The following is a 25,248-nucleotide window of genomic DNA, read 5'->3' on the forward strand; positions in this document are numbered from 1 at the left end:
AGCAAGGACATGAGCCGTGACCCGATTTCCTCAATAGTTGCCATGAATCTGTTGTTTGTGTGTTTGAGGGAACGCGTCTGTACATCCTTATATATATATATACATATGTACGTATGTGTGTGTCTTTGTGGCTGTGTTTGTCCCTGTGTGCGTCTGTAAGACACCAGCAAGCGGTCGAAGGGGTGGGTGGTAACTTAATGTGCAACAGTATGTAAACAGGCACAAGGGGTGGCCCGAGAGCACAATTACACGCACTTCTTGAGGCAACACAGACACGCCAAAGGGCTGTCGTCACCCGGCTCTCACAATCAAGCCCTGTAGGTCAGGCTGGCTGTGGCGAGCCGGTCTAATTCACGCTTTAGTTCATTTCACCCCCGATTACAGCTGCTAACATCCATGGTAACAATTGCATTTCATTCGAGTTTTGGCACTCGAATATAGAAAAGGGGGGGGGGGGCAACAATGCAATCAATGTAATGTGGCTGTCGGGGTATTCCCTCCTTCACAGTCTTGGTTGTTTGTCTATTTTTGAAACAGTTTTTGCAGATTTTTACAACTTCAATCTTTTATTGAAAATGTTGTTTTTGAGACTGGTATGTTAAACTGGCTCTGGCGTGTTCTTTCCTCTTAGGATCACGGACATACTCTTGTGTTTTTGTTTATTGGTGTATGAGCGGTGCACAGCTCGGCGCCGATCTGACCGGAGGTGACACCCTTCACGAGGGGACATTAAAACCTCAACCGCGTGTATTTCTGGCTGGCGGAAGGAGTGGTCGGTCACTTTGCCTCTTTATAAACTATGACGGCTCTTTGCTGTGTGGAATGGATGTGATGTTTATGCTAACACTTGCCTGTCAGGCGCACACAGGCATGAGATGAATGGAGTGAATTTCCCTGCCATTGATCTTGCACTGCCTTTGTTAATTAAAACGTCTTTGTAGACTGGTTGCAGTATAATTACTCATCAGGGACACGTCCGCCTCTAGCCGGGGTTATGTTGCCCCGGCAACAACAACAAAGGTGTCAGATATCTTCCGTAGCGACTTTATACAGATGTTAGATATGGCTGCTGTTGTTGCTTTTGCTTTATTAAAACAGCAGCAAGTGCTAGATGTGGCATGGACTCCTGATTTCCCCAGACCCTTGTTATATCTAGATCAGGCTCTTTATTAATAATACTATATTTAACATAGGCTAACACTGATATCGTAAGAGGGTCATATGCTATTAAATTGTGTGGCCTAGCTGAGTGTAAGAGTTAACGTTACAACAGAATGTAATTACATCTGAGTTGTGGAAAATAATATAAACATTACCTAGCAACAGTCACTTAACATGATCATGTATAATAAAACTATGATAAAATAAAATTATTAATATAAATGCATATTAATACTTTATCTACACATATTTGTCTATGCTGTTTCGCAGATAGTCCCAGAATCCCAAAAATGAAAAATCACTCTCTTGAAAGAAGTTGCATTAACATCATATAAAAGACTGAGCCTATCCTGACATCTAGTGGACAATCTCTATACTTACAGGCTTCTCAACATCTGGATGTTTTCGAATGTAGTTGTAGGATAAAACAGGTATTGCAGGCTCTATATATGACAGTACTTTTTTGTTTACCTGCACTCTGAATTTAAAAAGTGAATCATAGTTGATTTTTTACATGATACAAACAAGTGCAGCATATGTAAACAGCATCGGGCCCCGGCCTGGTGCTTTCTCATGATCTGGATGTTTCCAAGTGCAGTTACAGGTTTGTTTATTTCTTCCTGCTGAAAGTAACAACTATATATATTTTTTCAAGGATAAGCATTGGTGGTGGATCATGGTGGTGGATTATGGATCATGTTGGCATCTGACTATGGAGGGATCCCTCACATGGGGTAGTCTGACTCTTGTTGGGGCTTAAGAGCAGAGGATGTCGCACCTTGTCAAGCCCTATGAGACAATCTGTGATTTGTGAATATGGGCTACACAAATAAAATATGATCGACTGAACTGATAGTTTATTTAATTAGTATCAAATAATATAATTATAGTTTTACTATGAGAAATATATAACAATAATAAATGAATGAACCAGCAACAATAATCATAATAATAATAAGTTAATAATATTATTATTGTTATTATGATGTGCCGCTCATGTTTTCAGTCAAACCCTGTGAACTGCATCAGGACCACGTGCGCGATCCACCAGCCTGCACGTCAGGCCAGTGCTGGATCCGGCTCTGTGCGTGATTACGTCAGATGCGTGACGTGGAGCGGACTGCAGCAGCACAGGCAGCTGCACTGACACAACACGCCCATGACCACAGCTTGTGTCCCGCAGAAACTCTGAGGAAGAGAAGGTAACGACACAAACGGAGCGGAGCACGGCGACAAGTTGTGTGTTTTATTTGTGTTACGCACTTGCACGGACTGCAGCCCGGTCATGTTGTAGAGATAACTGTCGCGTTGTGTTAGAGCTCGAAGGACAGCGTCATGTTGTCTGTACACGGGCCTCCGCTTCACTCCAACTACACAAGTGTCGTCACAGTCGGTTTTTCCAGGTGACCGCACCTGGGACGGAGTCATGTGTGGAGCGACATGCGAGCTTTGCGGTTGTAGCCAGTTAGCTTCGTTAGCTTGTTTGTCGCGTCAGCAGCGTTGTGTGGGACGCGGTCGTGTTGTTCTGCACAGTAACAACACAGAGTCACAGCAAACAGCAGAGACTCCTCTACTGGCTTCCTCCTCATTCTCGTTAGTGTCACGGTTTGTTTATTTGGTGGCGATATAGCAACGAGTGTTAGCTTAGCTTAGTGTGACATGCTGTGTTGACAGCTATTGTCAATAAGTCATTTTCATGTTGTGTGTGTCCACAGCTACTTTCCAACACAGAAGGGCTAGCTTGCAAAGCTACTCTTAGCCTGACTTAAAGTTATTAACTGTGCCCAGAAGACGATGATAACTGGGGTGGAAGTAGCTCAAATTAACTGATAAAAATGGAGGTTATGCAAATGAAAAGTGAAATGAGTGATGAACCAGTTGTGGGATATGATAAAAGCACGTTGCCATTTATCGTTTCATGAATGTAGCCACAAGCATGGAGGTTAAAAACAACAACTGATAAATGCTTCTAAATTGATAATGGAGATGATGAGAAAGCACGTTGACGTTTTGTTTTAAACTGTATTGCTCTGATGATAAACAGGGCTGTGTCCCCATCCATCTTTCACAACACCCAACTCCCATTCATCATTTACACCATGCAACTTTTGTGCATTCAGGCCAAACTCAATTAACAATCGAGACTTGAGTTCTAGCAAAAACAATAGCAAGTAAAGGCATCTCACGTAGACTGGCTCGAAAGTCTGCAAAGTTGAGCATTTGCTGAGTGGTTCTTTTTTTCAGTGGGGAAGACTAAGTTGTTTGTCTTGCAGTGGCAGTGAAAGCATCAAACTTCCTTGGATAATTTAAATATATTCAGGATTTTCTGTTGTTACAAAATACACAGATTAGCGGCACAACAAATTGAACTGGACTCTCACATTTTTATTTTCTACCATCTATTTTATTAAAAGTAAAATTTCAGCCTCAATGGTGTATCATTTCAAAATATGATTCCTGTGTTGTGTTTTCTCATTTAAGGACAGAGCAATAATGGAATCGCCGTCTTCCCCGCTGGACCCAGATCTAATTCGAGAGGTTCTGGAGTGTCCCATTTGCCTGGAGACCTACAACCAGGAACAAATGAGGCCCAAACTCCTGCAGTGTGGTCACACAGTGTGCCGGCAGTGTCTCGAGAAGCTGTTGGCTAACACCATCAATGGTGTTCGCTGCCCCTTCTGTAGCAAGGTCTCCCGTATGAGCAGCATTTCCCAGCTGGCTGATAATCTTACTGTGCTGAAGATCCTTGATTGCACTTTGTCATGTAGTGCTGCAGCTGCTGCCCTCATGTGCAAGTCCTGCTGCAGCCGTCTACCACGTCAGTACTGCCACGAGTGCACCACTGTCCTCTGTGAGCTCTGTAAAGGAGAGGGCCACCTGGATCAAGGTCATCAAGTGCAACCGATAAGGGTGGCTGCTGAACAGCGGCGTAAAGAACTGGGTGGCAAGTTGAAGGCTCTGCGGAACGTTATGGGTGAAATTCAGAAGAAAAAGACAGCCATCGAAAGCATTTCCAAGGCCTTGAGACTTAAATACCGCGCAGTGCAGCAGGACTATACTACAGCTGAGCTACGTCTTCAAGAGGAACTGAGCAGGTCTCGAAGGACATTCACAACTTCATTGGCAGAAGTGGAGAAACTCAATGGGCATGTTCTTGAGGAGCAGACGTATTTTCTCAACATTGCAGAGGTAAAGGTGGTGTCACGCTGTGATTATCTGACAATACGGGTGAGGCAGAGTGATATCGCTCTGTTAAAGGACGATGGTGGGGGGAGTGATGATGAGGAGCTTGATCTGAGGAGCAACTTGCCCGCCATGTTTCAGCTGCAGGAGCCGGAGCTGGCCCGAGCAGAGCACACACAGCCGTTAGAGGTGGGCCAGATAACTACAAACACTTACACTGTCAACACAGATGATGAGGAGAGTGGGTTGGAGATCGCACTTGAAGGTGATCTAGAGGGACTAGGTGGGGCAGCTGGGGGTACCAGTGGTGCAATGGGAGCTCGTGTGGATCTTTACAGAGACGTCGATATGGTTGGAGCTATAGAGGAGGCGGTATGCGGTTCACCAGCCAGCTTTAAGTCAAAGTCCATGGATGCAGGTGGGGGATCACCTGGAGGAGCCGGGGCCAGTGCAGGGCCCCTAGTCTGCCAGTTTGTGAAGAAGATGGGCTGCAAGGGAACGCTGCCTGGTATGTTCAATTTACCTGTCGGCATCTGCGTAACACCACAAGGTGAGGTGCTGGTGGCCGATCGTGGCAACTTTCGTATCCAGATATTTAATCGCAAAGGTTTCCAGCGTGAAATCCGCCGCAATGGCAGTAGCATCGATAACTTTGTCCTGAGCTTCCTTGGTGCAGACTTGCCTAACCTCATCCCCTTATCCATTGCTGTCACCGCTCAAGGTCTGATCGGGATCACGGACAACTACGATAACTCAGTCAAAGTCTACACTATGGAAGGACACTGTGTGGCTTGCCACAAGAACCAGCTGATTAAACCTTGGGGCATTGCTGCCATGCCATCCGGCCAGTTTGTGGTGTCAGATGTGGAAGGTGGCAAGCTGTGGTGTCTGGCAGTGGACCGCAATGTGGGTGTGGTCAGCTACAACCGATTATGCTCCGCCGTGCGGCCAAAGTTTGTGACATGTGACGCAGCTGGGAAAGTCTATTTCACGCAGGGCCTGGCACTGAACTTTGAAAAACGCCACAATGAGCCCCATCTGGAGGGGGGCTTCTCAATTGGGTCAGTGGGGTCTGACGGCCAGCTGGGCAAGCAGCTCAGCCATTTCTTCTCTGAAGCAGAGGACTTCCGCTGCATCACTGGAATGTGTGTGGATGCCAATGGGGATTTGCTGGTAACAGACAGTGGCAGGAAAGAAATCCTCCAGTTTCCCAAAGAGGGTGGATTCAAAATTCTCATCCCTGACGGGCTGACCTGCCCTGTGGGAGTGGCCACCACCCAGAAAGGACAGCTGCTGGTGCTGGACTGCTGGGACCACTGTGTCAAAGTCTACTCCTACATTCAGAGGAGGCACTCTTCCATTTCTTAGAGGAACCATCCAGTCAAACTGCCCCTAAGCACGATTGGTCTAGTAGTTATGTGTTGGAAAAGGAAAAGAAACACACTATTATCTGTCACTTTAGTTTGGCTGCGGTAAAAACAATTGTTTTTTGGATTATTAATGTAAATGAATGTTTTGTTCTGTTTAAAGAAAACTGGTTTTAATTTAATACCTCAAATTGAAAATCAGCTACTTTAACTGCCCCTGCCCGGGTATGTGAATGGATTACAACACTAAAAACAGACCTTGCAATCATTTAATGTGGAAGAATACTGGCACAAGTGGTCTCATTAAAATAAGCGAAACGAGCCATTGATGTCGAAGCTATTGCAGACTCAAAGTAAAGATTATTCCCCCCCCCCCCTTTCTTATTTGCTTCTATATCCACCGATTCAGCCCGACACTGTGATGGGCCGGGGAAGAGCTGGAAACGAACATGTATTTACATATGAAATAAAGCAAACCGAGGCGCTTGGCCTGTGAAGCACTTTATTGTCGACACGTCACTGTTTCCTAGTGTAAGGTTTTTAGTAGCACAGACTCACATTGATGTTGACGAATGCGGCTGGCAGCTTTAAAGTCGACTGCAGTTAGCTCATGGCAAAACGGTACCCCGAGTATCAGCGTCCATTGCATTCATTAAAGTTCAGGGAGCATTAAGTGTAGAATATTAGGTTGCCCACAGGAACATGTGTTGAACTATAAACTAACAAAATGTCCTGTGGAGGGAAGCTGGGTAATATTAGGCAATATTAAAATGTAATTTACAGGAGTCCTGAGGGTTCTATAACCATCATCTGGTAAATTAGTCTCTTTTTTTTTTTTAGGTTTGCAGACTCAATGCAATCTTCAGAAGGGACACCTATGTTTAGTTTGCTCATTGAATTATTTAAATTTTTTCTAGTACTTATTTATATTATCTAGATCATTTCCAATTATCTGGAGTTCAGTGCATGTCTAAAATCAACCAAAGAGGCAAGCTGAAGTAACATTTGCAGATCAAATTCTATTTCCGTCGTACATCTCACCTAAGTTTCTGTGTGTACTTCACATTTAAGTTAGTATTCTGGGAATGATCGTGTATACTTATACTTCTCTTCGCACTTTTTAAGTCAGTGTCTAGATGGTTGCTTCAGCTGTCATTAATTACAGTAACACAGTTCTTTGGTCCCTGGTGACACTGGTAAATTACGAGGCCGTTAAATATGCAAGACAGCGTCCCTTGGCTCTGTTTGTCCTTTTCCACATGGTCTCTGCTGCATTATAAAGTCGTCCTCACATAACTTACATTGCTATGCCACTACAACCAGCACTAAAAACACTATGACCCAGACCACATTAAGCATAAGGGTACATGCAAGGCACCACAACTTGAAAAACGTTCACAAACTTTGTTCAAACACGATGCTGCTTCCAAAGAGAAGTCGCTCCATGCCGTTATTGTGTCCTCACGTGTGTAGTGTATTCGTCTATCATTTTAGTCCATAAGAAGCATAAGGAAGATGATGCTTTCAGGTAAAATAATAAGTCACCTTTTATCAAACAATATTAGTGGCTTAAGTATGGGGAATCAAGTTAATCATTGAAACCCATGTAATAATATTGTATGCAACATATTCTCTGTCCAGAAAGTCAAATGGTGAATACGCCGGACTTAAGGCACCTTGTATCTTCCAGTCCACATTTGCTCATCGGAGCATAATGGATACCGACTCAGTTTCAGCCTTAAAAATAGATGATTTCACTAAGCTGACCTTAATACTGCACCTGGAGCTCTGTTCCACAGTTGAATACAAATATAGATATGTGAGAGTCAAACATTAAACATAGAGTTATTAATGTTTTAACATTAAGAGATTAGGATAACAAACAAGACCAGAATGAGTATTGGGTGAAGTCTGACATCCTTGTGCTTTCATGTTTTTTTTTTATTGTTAAGTCTAAATAGATCAGGATGGAATCTGGGATGCATGGCGTCCTTGCCCTCAAGACCTTGTTTTTCCAGTGCTTACACTTTATTCATGTGGTCAATAGAAGTAGTCGCTACTAGAGTATATTCAGACTTGCGCTGACAGAAAAATGCAGAAATCACAACAAAAAAATAATAAGTGTCCTTGTTTCTATGTGCTCAACATCAGAGTCTGCATCTGAATATGATTTATTCTATGTCATTTGACCGCTGTTCTTTCATTGCACACTTGTTCTGTCCTTTGGAGGCTGTGAATTTTTAAAATGTGTTGAACACATTACCGACGTGTCTGTGTCGTCAATTTCATGTTTGTATTGTTGAATATCTGAGTGCAATAAACATTTATGAAACTAGTAAAATATCAGTTGCATCTTTATGTTCACTCGTCAAAACGCTGCATCTGTTCTCAGTAGAATTCTGACTAATTCCGATGGAGGTTGTACATTCAAAGTCTTACTATGTTATAAGTAATTTATAGAAGTATTATCAGCAAAACTAAGAATGATAAAGTAATATGTCAGCTATGTAATGATGCAGTTGGTAGAGATGGAACTAACTACCTCCCCCAAGGAGGTTATGTTTGTTTGTAAGCAAGATTACCCAAAAGCAACTGAGCCGTTTTCCAGTTAACTTGGTGAAAGGATGTGGAATGTGTAGGGGAGGAACCCATACATTTTTGGTGCACATCTGAATAAACATTTTCACAATTTTCCCAGGGAGTAATTGTTGGATCTTGATAAAGATAAAAAACGATCTGTGTGAGATATTTGGTGCAGGATGTAAATTCGAGGGGGCTGTTGGGGCTTGGCGTGAGGTGTGTGGGTCATTTTAGTTTTATCTACTTCACTTACTTTTGGTCGTGTTTAGCTTTGGAGGTGCATCGTATATATTTAAAACTTTATTGTTTAAGCTGTTAGGGTTTCTCAAAAAAAACAGGCAAAATTGAATGGTTCTTAAAGATCAGCAGGTCAGGTTATATAGCACTCGGATTTATGTTAGCATCATACTTTTAACCACTGCTTGAAATTAATGTGAATGTTTTTATTCTGGTATATTTATGTACTTTCCTAATCCTAGGTCTTGTCCATGACAGGCACAATATAATGGATTGGTAAGAGTTAGGGTTATGCATGTTTTCATTCCAGCCAAATAACTGATCGGGTGATTTTTAATGCATATCAGTCTAGACATCAACTCTTAGAAAACTCCATCTTTTCCATAAATCGTGTTGTCACTGAAACCCTTCAACACTATTGCGTTACTTCTTGTAAGTGGGGGCTGCAGGTGCTGAAACTTGATCCCCATTGATCCAAAAATGTGTTTTTTCTTTTCTTCAACAAGGCGGGTCGCTGTGTAAACGTGTTTATATTGAAAAGCTAAGTTCCATTGAACCGCACTGAACGGCTGGACTTCAAATCAGCACCTTTTTGGATCGCAAATAAACAGGATTAAAAACTCCACTTAAATGGGACAGTGCAGCAAAAGGCTTGGGGGATGCTGGTTAAGTCCCACTGATGTTTAATTCAATTCACGCAGCTTATGCAGCCTTCTAACCGGAAGGCGAATTAAGGGAGGATGAAGTCTTTAAACATAACCCAGTTTAGTTTGTATTTAGACAAAATGTATCCCCCCCCCCCCTCCTGTTCAGTTATACTAAAACTTGTTCTGCATCTGTTCACTGTGAATCTGCAGTATTTAGTTTGCTTTGATTTAGAAAAAGTTCAGCTTTGGCTTAACTTTGCAGACCCCTGCTGTTTATGTCCATTTCTATTTAACCTGTCTCAAAACACTTTCCTGAATACTTGTCAATAGGTTTAAAATGATATGTTACATAAATCTCTCTGTGTAACATTTTCCCCCCCAAATTTCATGTTTTGTTTGTGAGGACGACGTTTCAGTTCATCCCTCTAGAATTCAGCGGTCATGCCTTCGTTCGGCCCGTCTTCCGTGTTTCCCAGTGCGCTCACCTTTCTGGTACTGCAGCCAGAGCTGCTGCTGGGCCTTCTTGCTGGGGAAGTAGATGCTGCAGCTGAGCTCGGAGCCGTACAGGGCCTCGGACACGTAGTGGCTGCCGTACTCCTGGAGAAACGCCAGCAGCTCCTCACGTGTGCTGTCCGCCGACAAAGTCTTCAGTACTTTGGAAAAACCTGAAGGAGAAAGAGGATTAGGGATTTTTGTCGTTAAATTGAATACTGTAATAATACAACATTAGATAGAATAAACAGAACATTTATACTGTATAGGCTGAAGAGTAAATACAACACAACATGTTTATTTGTTAATAATCAGACTTCTTAACCTGTCTGTATGGAATGGTCTGTGTTAATGGCCAGAAGGTACTTCACACTGCTACGTCTCATATTTATTGTTTGAGTGCAGAGATCTTTATTAACTTTCTAGGTTGCAAAGAGAAGTAAGAAATCAAATTGTATCTGGTTTTACAACAAAGATTTAAAATTTTTTTTAACTGAATTTGCTTTATTCGCATGTATCACTTATATTTACTGAAGTGCTGTTATTTTTTCATACATTGCAGGTCGGTTCACAAGTTCACAACTGTTCAAAGTCAAAGCTCTGTAATTCAGAGGGAGATCAACACTCACGACTGAATGTATGTGTCAGTTCGATATGGTGAAATATCAGAAGAAGACATAGACTGAAGGCCCACTGCCTCACCCCCACTGACACCTACTGGTCGCCTGTTTATTCAATTCTATATATAATATAATGTATGGGGCAGTTTAGGATCCACGTACCAAGTGGGAAGCCGATCAGATGAATGGGTCACGAGAAACACGTTCCACATAGAGACAGAAAGACAGACGGTGGAATCAGTAGGTAGATTTATCGCTGTGGTGTCAGTCGTATCATTCAGGTACTGACCTGTGGACAAGGTGATGGAGCTGAGTTTGACTTTGTACAGGTTGCTGCGGACTCTCCACTGTTGAACCATAGGGTAGCCCACCGCCTCACTGAATTGAGCATCTCCTAAGCCGGGCAGAAGAAAAAGGAAAGAAAAAGAGAACAAGGAGGCAATTTAAGACAGAGGGAGATATAAGGATGTCAACAAATCCGACAATTCAAAAGAAATGAGAAAACTCGGCCTCTTAAAGAGCAGCGCAGATTCTGAATAAATGAAAAGATAAATAAAATCCATCATTTCATTGGAACGGTTTATTGCAGACCCATTGTTATCCATTATTGCCTTAACATTGTTTATTATCGCGGGCCCATATCCCGGCTGCTCCCGGATCAATGGCAGATATATAGTGCAGCTTGAACTCCAATTGGATTGCTGACATTAGAAGTGAGTGCAATCTTGCCTCTCTCTGCAATTCAATTACCCAACTTCCAACACCGGTTTAGGAGAAAAGCCACGAAAAAGTGAAGAAGCAAAGAAAATAAAAAGAAACAGCTTACAGGAACCTCGTTTCTCTGCCTCTGGAAAGAGTTTTATACCTGGGACGTTCATGCAGAGTGAAAGAAAGGGCAATTTATCTCTTTGTGTGTGTGTGTGTGTTTGCATCTAATTCTGGTGAAAGCAGAACCCTAGTAAAAAAAAAAAAGCTAAATAAATAAAATCCTTAGGGGTCAGTGTGGACCAAATGCCAATTTAGCTAATGGAGGGATTAGAGGGCAGAGGTGGAGGTGCAGGTTTGCAGCTAAATATTTAAGTGAGTCTCCCCCCCCACAGGATGGGGTGGAACAGTGGAGAAAAGGATAAAAGGATGAAATAGGAGGTTAAGTGTTAAGAGTTTAGAATATCTCATATTTATGTGTGCGGGGTATGGATAGAGAAGAATACAGGGAGATAAGCCTATATCCTTTTAAACGACTTTGCACAAAATGGGCAATATATCAGCAACAGGAACACGCTGACACTTTACATTTTCCCGTTTCTATATAAAACTTGTTGTGCATCTCTCAGGTGAATAGTGATGCTCACAGATAAATAATAAAACGGTCTTGGGCTCTGGAGCTTCACAACTAGAACATTGCAGGGGCTTTTCAAACAGGCTACTTTATGTGTTGGAAATGAACACGGGGGCTTTGTTTTCCCATTGGCTTTTAGTCGGCTCAGAGAAGATCACAGAGCTGCCACTGAAATATGCAGTGCATCAAATTGCTCTCCATGAGAGAGATAAAGGAGAAGGAAAAGCACATATGCATCAACTTGCCGTACACGCACTGTAATGGGGCAGCTGTGGCTTGGGGTCGGTGGTTCGATACCTGCCTCTTAGATTCTGCATCCTTGGGGTAAGACACTGAAACCCCAAATGGCCCCTGACGGCTGTGATGAATGGGTGAATGCGACTTGTACTGTAAAGTGGTCGATAGGTCTGGAGAAGCGCTAAACAGACATGTTCCGTTTATTCCATTACACTCACCTGAGAGGAGCTGCAGGTTGGGCAGGGGCTCCGACAAGATCCCTCGACATTGTTCCTCTACAGGTAAGGGGATGACCATGAGGCCATCGGCCAGCTGGGGAAAGTCCTTAATGAAATTGTTGTCCCTGAGAAGCAAAGAAAGAAAAGTAGAGATTTTATCCATCCATCATCCGGACTGCTTATCCTTTGGGGGGGGAAGCTGGAGGGGGACACCCTGGACAGGTCGGCCAGTGGATACACACGGGACAAACAACCTTTGTCTTTGGACTGTGGGAGGAAGCCACAGAAACACGGGAAGAACATGCAAACTCAACATGAACAGACCTCCAGCCAAACCAGGGTTTGAACCGGCGACGTTGTGGTTGTGAGGCGACACTCACCAACCGCCGCACCACCATGCCACCCATAGTCATTTCTCCGACACACTAAAACAAATAATGCCAAAACCAATAACAGCTGTTAATATTCACAAAGTCCGGTAGTTCTTTATTAAAAAGAAGAAAAGCTAGCCCGCCTCTTTGTGTGTCCTCTGCTTCTTTGTGGATTCTGTGTTTGATAGTCAGAGTCGCAAGCTCCACATTCTGAACTCAATAGAAAGCAGCTCAAACAATAGTTCACAAAGCAATATCCACAATCCCTGCAGGTTCCAGCTCCCCATCCAGCTGCCGGCCTCCTGAATCATTCAGCGACAGGTATTTGGAGACGTCACTGTTTTTCACTTGCAAGTTTTTTTTTCTTCTGTTGTTAGGTGTTGATATTTTTCTGGTCTCCTCGGCTTCATGGAGGTTAGAACAAAGCGTCTGTGAGCTTATTGGGTGTAAATAATTATTAATACCATGTTTAACGTCTAAACACAACAAAGTGTGGGTAGTAACTCGTTCCATCAAGGAGCCACAGAATCAAAGAGTTCCTCACCGAATGAGTAAACAGGAAGAAAAAAAACATGGGTTCAAGGCCAAAACCTGTGTGTGTGTGTGTGTGTGTGTGTGTGTGTGTGTTTGTGTGCATGTAGCTTGGCGACCCAATAAAGAAAACAGTTGTGTCCCCCTGTCCGAGGGCAAAACAGAGAGCTGCACGCTCAGATAAGAACAGACCCCTCTGAATCTCTTTTCGCTTTCTCCTCGCTTGCGGACGATAAGCACATGAAAGCACGGTAATGTGAAAACAACTGTGAAATACTGGGAGGGGAGAGCAGGAGAGAGGAAGACCTGCATCCTTTGCTATAGCAAGAGGTAATAAAGAACGCCTATAAACGAACACAGCGCATATTAACTCGAGGTAGGTTTTCAAATCTTTTCACGATCTATTTGCACCTCCACGATATGTCCTTGTTGAAAAATCACTTGCAGAATGAACAGCACTCGTCTGTTTTTGTCTGTTTTGTTCAGGAGACGGCTCTGGTTCAACCGAAGCAGCTGCTGTTTATTTCCTGTTACAAAAACAAAACAAAAAAAAGAGTTGTCATGCTGCATTCTGAGAGCATGGCACGTGGAAGCAGCCTATTTCCCATGATCCACCTGTATGGGACCAAGTCTCCAAGAGCAGACCTTGTGCCACGGAGCCTCGGATGGAGTGGTGGGGTGGTGGGGGGGTGCGTATGGCTTCACTCTCCGTGATATCATTTTTTCAACCTGTTTCTGTCTCCTTTCTCCCTTCCCGCTAACCACAAAGCCGGTTAGACGCAATCACGGCCCCGGTGTTACAGTGGAGGGGTGGAAGGATTGACTCAAGGGCAAAGGATGAGAGGAGAAAGGCAGAGAGGAGGTGCTATAAAAAGATTACTGTGGCTTATGCTCACAGAAAACATATTGATTGCTAAAATTAAATCAGCCAGCTTCAGGCCGAGGCTCAGGGAACCTTTCGGAGGAGGCGGCGGCGGCAGAGGCGTGGACCGAGATATTATGTGGCTTTTACAGATTTTCAAACCTCAGGTGCGGACTGTCCTTGACACCCTGCGAGAGTTCCTTTTCTTTCGCCACTTTGCTCACATTCTGAAGCTGAAAGACCTACGCTGACACACAATAGTTCACCTCAGAGCTGCTCCAAATCAGAAGTGAAATCTGATTCAATTTGGAGGATTAGGAAAAAAGAAAATAGTGTGTGATTTCTCGGGTCCTTGCGGTGCCAATAAAATCATTAAATGTCCTTAACCTTCTCCTTCCACCGTGTTCTTATTTGAAATACCCCTGAAGTAAATCAGTGATACTGAGGGAACTGCTAGATTCGAGTGTGTGTAATGTGGTGCAGGGTGGTTGAAATTAGGGCCACTGTTGGACCGAGGCAGAGGTAAACGCTCTACTGAGTGCCACTCTAGTTGTGTCTGCTCCTTTGTGCAGAGGTCAAATGGTGAGACAATCCGATTTGATTACCGCTGTAAAGAGAGCACAGCTTTGTGTGTGTGTGTGTGTGTGTACTTCTGCAGATGGCTCATTAGAAGGCAAGACATTTATTTATATAATTATTATCAATTGTTATTTATTCTTTATTTAACTAGGCAGGTTTTTACTGCATATAAAGATGGACAAAATGGTAGCGACACAAAAGTGAAGCCGAAATGCCTCGATCGCCACCTGGTGGCAGGCTTCAGTATAGGTCATAAACACCTCCTTCTCCAGGTTTCTGGATGGGACATGGATCAATGTTCAAAGTCAAAGAACACCTCAAATAAAAGTATCTTTCATTGTTAGTACAGTGCTTATCACATTGCTGTATGTTCAGATGTACATTTTTCTGGTAAATTTGTTTTTTTTTATGAGTTGCAATGAAAAGAAATGGCAAAAGAGACAGTTTAGACGGATTCGCAACGGGACCTCGCTACCGTGGCTCTGTGCCCGGTCGCTACTGCACAGACTCCATATACGTAAGGTGGCAGCACTTGTACCTGAGATATTTTGGCTTAATATCTTTGTAGCTGGAAGTGAAGACCCGTCATCCATCTTTATATGTAATCTATTGGAAGGTCTGAATGAGATACAATATCTCTTCTTCCAGGGAGCTGTGTTCAACATGGATGGAAAATTATTAATTTAATTTTTTGAATATATAACAATTGAAACCGGAGCAGATAACATAGAAAACACACTAACACGTAGCGAACATACCAGAGCACAGAATAGAAAAACTGCACAGTGTGGTTTAGCTGTTAGCCGAGAACAGCCGACGCATCTCACCTCAGAAGGACAAATTAACGGTAATGAGAAGACGGACTTGGCTTAATGAGTTTAGGCAGCAAACCTGCCAATAAGCCTGACTCACGGCAGACATTTTGAATTGTTAAACGCAGGTGTAACATTAATAATGACTGCATTCTGCCCAACTGCTCCAGGACCAAGTGTATGCTAATGAGTGTGCCGACCCACTTATATTACTCCCTGACACTTAAATGGACTGGAGCCATCACTATTTATCATTATTAGTTACATCTGTGCTTTTCCTGCAGTGGTGAAACTGTGTAGATGCACACCTAGCTGTGCAATCTCTACACTTTATTAAACTGGATAATTATCTCCATAACAAACAAATCACTGAACATGCTGGTTCCATTAGCCCGTAAACCACCCCGCGTTTCAACTCATTTTTCACAGAAGACATGACGACATTTTTGGGTGTAAATAAAACAATTAATGATGGCTGAATTCCATTTAGCCGTTTCAGCTTTAGGGTCCTGGTATTGGGAATGCTCTCCGTCTCACTGCCATTAATCACTGGATGACTGAAACACCATTTGGCAGATGTGCAACATGTCAGCATCTTTATAAACTTTACTGGTTTCGTTAACTCCTTCCCATCTATTCCATCTCGTATGAGCAGCTCAGGTAAGGGATGTGTGTACATACTGCCACTAATGAAGACAATACCATTCACGTAGCCAACCCTATAATAGCTCATATTGGGTGGTGCATATCATATACTATGTTCATATAGCACTTTCAGAAAAAGAAAATGTAACACAAAGTGCTTAATTTAAAAGTACCCCATATACCCCCCAAACCCAAGTACATACATACACACAGCCCAGGTACATCCATGCATCCATGATGGTACGTCACTGATTCCATTTCCTGACTGCTTGCCTGCCTGCCAAAGATGACAACATCTTTATGAATGACAATGGATTTTCAACATACAATAGAAGCACACATACAAAGCAAAGGCTTGATAAAGAAATACAAACACTCTACCGTAGAACTGTAGAAATGATATCTTTGATGAATGCAATCCGGATATACTCCCTTCTGTTGCAAAACAAATTTTAAACAAACATTTTAATGAGCGTCTGCAGCATAGACTGTTTTTGTCTGCAGCCATGTAGCCTTATTCTTATGTTATTTTAACAATAAATCGAGAACTTCTCCATGGTTCAATCTCTAGTCCTTCCAGGTACTCAACCAATTATTTTACCAACCAGGCTTACTTCACACTGACAAACACGCACATACACATCAAACCTCCCACACGCCACAGACCACATGTGTGCGTCCGGTCTTGCCGGGGCCAAGCTAACAAACTTGTATATTGACTCATGTTTCTTTCAGGGCCCATGTGTGTTCATTAGGATCGGTGGACACTGGGCTCCCTCCTGGAAAAACAGACCTCCCATCCTCCTCCAGTGGAACACGTGGGGCCAACTCTCCCCGTTTGAACGAGAGTCTCAGAAAAACACCAGCTCCACCGGCCAGTGTGTGATAAAACGATATCTGTTGGGATGAATACAAATGTTCCAGACGAGTTCATGCATATACATTAAAGCCCCGACTCTCGCTGTCTCCGTGTCTCTTGCTGCCCTCTGTGTGCACCATTTCAATTCATGCCCAGTAACAATACATCTGATTATGAAAGCGAGCCAGAGCTCAGGTCTCACAGGCAAATACATATTTTTTTCGGCTATTTCACAGCCGGGCATCACTGTCAGTATTCCTCCCCTGGTACGGTGTAACAATTGTTCGCAGTTTGCTCGTCCTGGTCTCCAGCGGTAAACCCGCTCTGCATCCTTATTCTCCTTCCCTCTCTTTTTTGCTCTCAGTGCTTCATGAGCATTAGCTACACGTCATTTGGAAAAATGTTCTCGGCATCGCTGATTCAGACACATTAAACCACAGTCACTACGTCTTAACCACACTGTTATTTCACAACATCTCCGTTCATTATCTTCAACCTGAAGACTCAATCTTGATGGCACTAAAGGGTAATGGTGCTGTTTTAATGGTGAGGGCCGGGGTACTTCTTCTTAGGCAGTTTGTGCCTCTCACACCTACTGCAAACATAATGAAAAGGTGACATTTGGCTAAAAACTTTGAATAGCCAGAACATCTCATCTCATCATCTCATTTTCATCCGCTTATCCGGGGTCGGGTCGCGGGGGGAGCAGCTCAAGCAGGGGGCCCCAGACTTCCCTTTCCCGGGCCACATTGACCAACTCTGATGGGGGGATCCCGAGGCGTTCCCAGGCCAGTGTTGAGATATAATCTCTCCACCTAGTCCTGGGTCTTCCCCGAGGTCTCCTCCCCACTGGACGTGCCTGAGACACCTCCCAAGGAAGGCGCCCAGTGGGCATCCTTACCAGATGCCCGAACCACCTCAGCTGACTCCTTTCTAAGTGAAGGAGCAGCGGCTCTAATCCGAGTTCCTCACGGATGGCTGAGCTTCTCACCCTATCCCTAAGGGAGACGCCAGCCACCCTTCTGAGAAAACTCATCTCGGCCGCTTGTACCCGCCGTGATCTCGTCCTTTCGGTCATCACCCAGCCCTCATGACCATAGGTGAGGATAGGAACGAAGATCGACCGGTAGATCGAGAGCTTTGCCTTGCGGCTCAGCTCTCTTTTCGTTACAACGGTGCGGTAAAGCACCTCGAGGGCTCTTTGTGTCAGCTCAATATCAAGCTCTTCAGATATGAAACAGCACGTGCCAACATTCAGAAACCATATTTTACCAACAACTGTGGGACAGCCGACAAATTGGATTCCAGATACATCCATAGTTTCCAGAGAAAAACAATCCCCTTTGCTTTGGACAACTAGGAAACCAAAGTGGGAACTAAGCAGGATGATCCTTAATATTTAGAAACTGCTTTTTTGGACAGATGCAAGCAATGCAAATTATACTCAGAACTACTGATGATAAACGTCATTGTTGCTAATATTACACAATTTATATTTCTAAACTAGTTCATGGCTTGTCTCTCAGGAAGAGACTATGTGGTGTTCCATAGTGAATCGGTGTCCTCTAAAACTAAGGTCAGTTGCTTCACTCATGTTTCACTCAGGGGTCTATTCTGTGATGGACACATTTTTCACTCAACATGCTGCCACTGGGTAATTGATTGTTTTTCATAATTGTAGATGTTAGACATTTAGATAGTTGCTTGTTCGACTGATGATGAATCCAATTGATTAACTGTCTGGACTCATTTAACAATTAACTAGGACCACAAAGCCTGAAAGAGAAGGACGTCAGTGTTGTCTTTGATTTTGATCTGTCCTGTCGGTCTCCTGCACTTTACCAGCTCAGAAACAACCTTTCCTTCCGAAGGACCACACGGAAACACTTTTACCATTGTGACATTCTGTTCTCCGGCCTAACAAATAACTCCAGCTTTGGATGATCGAAAAACGCTGCAGTATGTTGTCTATCCAGAACTAAACATTAATCTAGTTTAAAAGGCTCCCTGATAATTTTTGAAATATTTCAAGATTCTGCTTTCAGTGTTTAGATCCCTTCTGATCAATAATCTGACATGGAGGTTGAAGGTCTTTGAGCTCCTCTAACCTTTGGCCTCTATTGAACTATGGAGATGCGGATTTCTGTGTAGTGAGGCAGATCATCGGATCCTGACAGCTTCACATGACAGTTGAAGTGTTTGTGTTACATAACTAACTGGTATTGGACTTTGTGGTATGCAGTATGCTTATGTGTGTTCATCTTTTGTTTGCATGTGTGTTTATGTCTGTATTGTCCAACTTTTCGTTTACTTGAAGAGTTACACACATTTAGAGAAGATGATAAATTCACTCATCATGTTCTTATTCAATCCCAACAAACAGTTTATGTGACTGCATTAAAACGGATCTGTGTGTAGCCATGTTTAGCCGAGTCCCTGTTGACTCGGTCAAGGCTGATCTGAAGGTGAGGCTTTAAGGTTGAGGCCAGAATACTGTCAACTTGTACAGTGTTATCATTAAAACTTAATTTTTCTGTCGATACGAGTTAAAAATTATGAAACTAACAAATTTCCTGATGTAAATTTTAATGCCCGCCTATTACTTTTTTAAGTCATGCTCCGTTAACATAGTCCTGTCAAATAATCTAGCACTCAATTTCATTTTAATGGCCACTCACAGAATAACACTGCGACTGGAGAAGTTACGATACTCTGTGGAATTGAAGAGTTTGCATTTTCTGTAATGATAAATAAATATCTCACTTGATGGAAGGGAAAGGAGAACAAAGCACAAGTCATAATGTCCACCACTAGAGGCTGCTCTTTCCCTGTGCCAGAGGAAAGGTTAGTAGTATCAGGATTCAGGCCAGAAACATCAGAATGTGTGTTGCGGCTCCTTATGTGAGGATGTATGGTTTCCTTTTGCTTTTATTCTGAAATACTCAAAATAAAAATAAGGACATAGGAACCAGACCAGAGCAAGAACTATGGGATCTTTCCGGGGGGGAAATGAAAACTATTAAAACAGAAGGTGTCAGGATCCCTAAAATTCAACTTTATATTGCATTAATAATCAAATGTATTGCACCCTAACAACACCAACAAATGATTGGCTATCATGTGAGGATGTACAGTACGCAAATGCAGCTCTCAGGGTATCGGGCTGGGCAAAGCGCTGGAGTTCAGGGGTGAGCTGGAGGCAGACGCGACTTTGCAGAACGTGTCAGATGGGAAGTGATTGCAGTTCCGACCGAGGTGAGAAGATTACTTATCGGCCGGGATGCCAGACGAGGAGAGTTCCAACCCCCGAGGAGGGGTGGAGGAGTCTGGACGGGGGGTTGAGCGATGCCCAGTTCACCGCAGGGAAGGGAGGGACAGTGAATCAGAAGCCGAGTGCGAGTCTGTAGGGTTGAATCATGATCTGGAATTATGGAGGGTGGCGGGGCCTTGTGCCCTTGGTAGCCTTGGAGGTTTGCAGCAAGGGGAGGGGAGGATGTGATTGGGCCAGGAGGGGGAAAACAGCTTTGTATGAAATACAAAAGAAGAACTTGACAAAGGAAACACTTTCCTGACTGATGTCAATCTTTTACAGTGGAAATAGAAATCTTAGGGAAGTAGTCGACCTTGACCGGAGCCCTTTTCCTGCTGTTGACAGATGACGGGATGTAGAAGAAAACAACTAAAGGGAAGAAGTTTGTTGCCAATATTTTCCCCACTCGCCTACAAATTGAAAACAAAATGGAAACATTATGACAAAAGGTCTGTGCCATGCTTCAACTACAGCTACATTCTCTAAGTAAAACAAAGAAGTTCCACCAAGGGTTTAATCGTATTTTAAATATACCATGAAACAGCAGTAAGTGGATAATAGCAGTCCTACTCATGTGGTGTGGACTCATCCACCATCCACATAAACACGAGAAAAACAACCAACACAAAATTTGACGTAAGACACAGCATGTTTGTGATTTCTATGGCTGCCACGCTGTTTGGATTTGTTCCTAAATGGGATAATTACTCAGCGTTAGAAAGAGATGTGCGCAACAAAAGGCAGTACAGACAAATGAAAACACCTTGTACAAAACAGAGTTCTCCACCACGAAATATGCACAAAACATAAAAATGAAGGCAAATGAATGGAAAAACTGAAAAACTGAGCCTTGAAGGTTCAGTTTGAATCTCGATATTCAGCATCATTCAGAGGCCGGTCGGCAGTGTGGAACAAAGAGGCTGCGTAATTATTTCAAATCCTGTTCCTCCAAACCCAATTTCACTTGGCTGCCATTGTACACCACCAACTACTCAATTATTTAAAGAGTTAAAACCCGCTTTCCTCTCATGGTATCTCACGGTTCCTTCTTCACTGAGCCACAATATCTCTGCTCTAACCACAACCACATGACAAAATGTATGTTTCCAGTGACAACGCCCTGATGATTCTAGATACAGTATATGCATAGTTTTCTGTTGAACTATGCTGAAAGACAAAGCTTCTTTAAGACATGCATTGAACATATCTCCTGAAATTATCCATAGGGGCTGTATGTGAGAACTCAAATGTCCCAGTAAGTTGCTACAGCTATTTGTTGCTCCAGTCCCCAAATGAGAAAAGTGTGATTGACTGTGAGCGAGTGGGAACGTTGACGGTGTTTCTAACATGTGACAGACGGTAAACTTGAAAAGCTGAAGGAATATAAATGTCTCAGGCTGAAAAACATTTGCCAAACACGTGGTTAAACCCACTCTTACTTGGAAACAACAAGATTTTAGAGCCATTGGTGACAAGTGCCGGCATAAATTTGGGTGAATCCATCTTTTAATAATAAAAGGAAGGGAATGAGCTTTCAGACGGCACACATTTATATTCCTGATTGAATTATTGCATGTGAATGATATCGCTGTATCAAATTATTTCTGAATTAAACATTTAATGTGCGCCATCACCTAATCAATCCAACCCCGCTTCGCTCCCAGTTATGTCTTCGCCCTTTGCCCTAGGGAGCCATCCGGCAATTTGTAGGTCTGCACGGATTTATTAGGTCTGGGGTGCGCTACCGATCCAATCATGTGCAATATGTTTAATAGCTGTAATATTTGTTATTTGAGTAAACGTTGGTTGCGGAAGGGGACGTGTCAGACGAGTCATAACCAAGATAAAGCACCCGCTGTCCCCCAGGACACAGGCCCCAGATGCCGAGTTAAAGAGTTATTAAAGGCCGGATTAAAAAAAAAAAAAAAAATCAGGGTAATGCTCAGTGCAATAAAACAATCGGAGATGTTTACCTCGAGACCAGTGTTACAGTCTCTCATTACAGCTGCAGCCACAGCCTCGGCTGATGAATGATTCCTCTGAGAGGAGGAGATCTGGTGACTTTTCATGGCCAATATTGATTAGGCCTGGGAGGGGATGCTGTCAATGAAACGGCCTCTGATATAGAGAGCGCTGCCGCTTTGTTGTGTGAATGCAAATTGGCGTCTGAGGGTCTGATTTAGCCATCAAAGTTTGGAGAAAATTAAAATACGCCTCGGTGCGTGGGAGTGTTAAGCCTGCTCCTTTTTTCTTGTTTTTCTTTTGTAGAATATGACATTACTCATTGCTTTTGTCTCCGTCTCCCCTTTAGACACACAAAACCACTCAACCTCACGTCTTCTCCCCCGGGTCGCGCCTACAATCGGTACACGCGTGTGCCCGGACTCTTTCTTTTGTTACTCGTATATCTCTATTGGCCTGCCTTAGGAAATTGCGGAAATGAGCTGTGGTGGCCAGAAGCATTACCCTAGAGATGAAGCTTCGGTAATGCGGAGTGAGGGTCATGCAGGCGAGCAAGCTGTGGACCTGATTAGAGCCATTGCTTTTCAACTTTTTTATTATTCCACTTGCACTTTATTCCCACTTTCCCTGCTCTCCCACTGATTGGGTCCTCACAACTCCTGTCTCTCTTGATCTCCCCTCTCTACTCCACCTCTCTCTGTCCCCCTTCAACTCTCACCCACTCGCAGACTCAACTGCGTTACGAGGAGCAAAGTTAAAAACTCTCTTCCCGGCAGACTCTTATGTCATCACCTCGAGAGCAGAGAGGCTCTTGTGAGAATTCGACAGAGGGGAATACAACAGGTTATTTTTCCCCGCAGTAAAATTGGGCACATTGATCAAGAGGCACAACAGTTTGAAAATCTTCCACTTAAAAAAAAAAAACAAGCCAGCAGGCGAAGGACATAGGACTATTTAATATTTGTATTTTTTATCGAGACGGTAGAGCAAACTGCCTCTTGGAAATTTGGACTATTCAAAATTGTGTTTTTGATAAAGAAAATTTACAACAAGGGGGATTGTGCACAATAAGTAAATTCGAAAAAATGACTTGCTCTGAAATTAACAGAAGACCTTGACCCACGTGTATGGTTTACTTATGCACACATGTGTGTGCATGTGTTTGTGTGTGTATGTGTGTGTCAGTATCGACTGTGTGCATCCATCCTTCATTTACCCAAACAGGGTTGCCTCATGCTGGGTTAAGACGACAGCATATATCATTCTGTTAAAATGGTTATAGTCTCAGATTAGGGGATTATATACTGTACGATGAGCAACTTGGGAAGTTTGATGTCACTGGAAAGATGCTTGTGACCGACTTCTAGGGACAAAAACATAAACAAACATGGCGTCTAAATAGGCGCGTACGATACTGGCTGTCCTGTAGTAGAACAAATCTTTCTTCTTTCTTCCGTTTCAGAGCTCCAACAACAACAATCATTCCTTCCTCCTCTGTCAGTGGTTTAAGTGGTCTAGTGGCAGAAACTTGGACTAGGGGCAGAGAAGGTCTCTGGTTTGTCTCTGGTTCGACTCCACGGCGACACAACAAAAGACGAACCTGGATTGATCTGTCCAAAAATCCAGGAGTCTCCCTACCCTATGTAGTGCCCCTGAGCAAGGCACCTTACTCCCCCAACATCTGCTCCCCGAGCGCCGTACATGGTTGCTCACTGCTCTGTGTGTCCTGCACCAGATGGGTCAAGGTCAAAAGCAGAGATTACATTTCCCTACCTGCATGAGTGTGCCTTTGCATGTCTGTGCATGTGTTTGGGACTAATAAATGCATCTTAATCTTAATCTTAATTAAGAGTTAGAGCGGGTCGTCCACTAACCAGAAGGTCAGTGGTTTGATCCTCAGGTCCTCCATTTTGAATGCCAACGTGTTCTCGGGCAAGATATTGAACATCGAAGTTGCCCTCAATGGCTTTTGTGGCGCTGTATAAATGTGTGTGGGAATCTCTTCCGGCAGAGCGCTGTCAGCTTTGCTCCTATTGGTCGATACCACAGAGGGGACGAAAAAATCAAACACGCTAGCCTTTCTGTTAGGACGTCCCGAGGCGTCCCAGAGGCGGCATCGGTTGTCATCCATTACGACACACTCTTCGAGATAAAACAACCTTTTGTTGGGCCCAATGTCAATTGATCGTTTTCAATCCACATGACGCCCCTTGGTCTTCTGCCTCATCGGGCTACAATCCGGCGCTGACATTGTGTTGTCCGACCCCGGCGTTTGAAGACTTGTTTGATTTTCTGCCGTCCCGATGCATAAACGATACACAAAGGACATTTAGGAGTCTCATCACAATTTTTTCCCCCAGTCCTTGTGTTTGATCTGCAGTAATGGGCCAAGACAGAGAGGCAGCCTTTGTATTCTTTTATTTTACAATGTAATTATAGAGGGACATGACTGACATGAAGGCATAATTACATGTTCCTGTGTTATCTGCTTTTCTGTCCATCACCATGATAAGACTAAGTGAAGCGGAGCCGATTTTTTTTTTTTTCTTTACTCGTGCCTTCTTGAAAGGCAGGAACTGGGAGACACATCACAGGAGTCGTAATTAACTGCTCCGTACTGTGGCCTTGCAGAGGTGAGAGTGGGCGAATACGCAGCCTGGCAAACTTCATACAAGTCTAATAAAACTTAAAAGAAATGTCTTAGAAGTGCCATCTATTTATTAATTGATATCGATGAATAATTCATTAGTGGTGAATTTACAGGAGGAGTCAACAATCTGGGAAAAGCAGGGCAGGACGATTGAGGAGGAAGGGATGGAGAAGAGTGAAGATGGAGAGTCGTCCGGAGGGGATAGGAAATCACGAGTGGTGCCTCCCTGCAGTTCACCGCCGCATTAGTGGTTCATTAATCAATACTAAAAACTTTGAGCCACTAACTCAGGATTTGGACTGGGACTACAAATTACTACATGCTGCTTTTTTTTCTCCACTTTTGCACAAAGGTAGGAGATTGAAGCCATTTTGGAGGATTGGCATCGTTAGCTATACCCACTGTGAGGCAACTCCATCACAGTTCCAGGCCAACGGTTCGATGCATATTCTTATTTTTCACCCTCCGGTATACTATTGATTCTCCGGCTGCTGCACATGCAAGTTATTTTATCAGGAATGCACAAGGGCGCCACCAGCTATGAGCTAATTGATCTCACAAAAATCCTTGTCTTTGTTTCGAGTTG

At 43.4% G+C, this 25,248-nt stretch overlaps 2 protein-coding genes across 2 annotated transcripts in view; one reads left to right on the top strand and one right to left on the bottom strand.

The window, feature by feature from the left end:
- LOC133974919 (astrotactin-2-like) overlaps positions 1–25,248 on the bottom strand; it is a 249,798-nt gene that overhangs the window by 57,484 nt on the left and 167,066 nt on the right. Inside the window, exons 14-16 of the mRNA XM_062412735.1 lie at positions 12,082–12,206; positions 10,577–10,681; positions 9,661–9,840 (exon numbers count right to left, since the gene is read on the bottom strand). Coding sequence (XP_062268719.1) covers positions 9,661–9,840; positions 10,577–10,681; positions 12,082–12,206 — 410 coding nt within the window. The remainder of the gene's footprint in view (positions 1–9,660; positions 9,841–10,576; positions 10,682–12,081; positions 12,207–25,248) is intronic.
- On the top strand, positions 2,258–8,052 carry trim32 (tripartite motif containing 32). The gene is made up of 2 exons (XM_062412736.1): positions 2,258–2,363; positions 3,643–8,052. The coding sequence occupies exon 2, from the start codon at positions 3,655–3,657 to the stop codon at positions 5,710–5,712; it is 2,058 nt and encodes a 685-aa protein (XP_062268720.1). The 5' UTR covers positions 2,258–2,363; positions 3,643–3,654; the 3' UTR covers positions 5,713–8,052.

Source organism: Platichthys flesus, chromosome 19 (assembly GCF_949316205.1).
Source record: "Platichthys flesus chromosome 19, fPlaFle2.1, whole genome shotgun sequence".
Lineage (NCBI taxonomy): Eukaryota > Metazoa > Chordata > Actinopteri > Pleuronectiformes > Pleuronectidae > Platichthys > Platichthys flesus.

Bases quoted from the DNA above. Each gene is read 5' to 3' on its own strand.
- trim32 (XM_062412736.1), top strand. From the start codon at position 3,655: ATGGAATCGCCGTCTTCCCCGCTGGACCCAGATCTAATTCGAGAGGTT.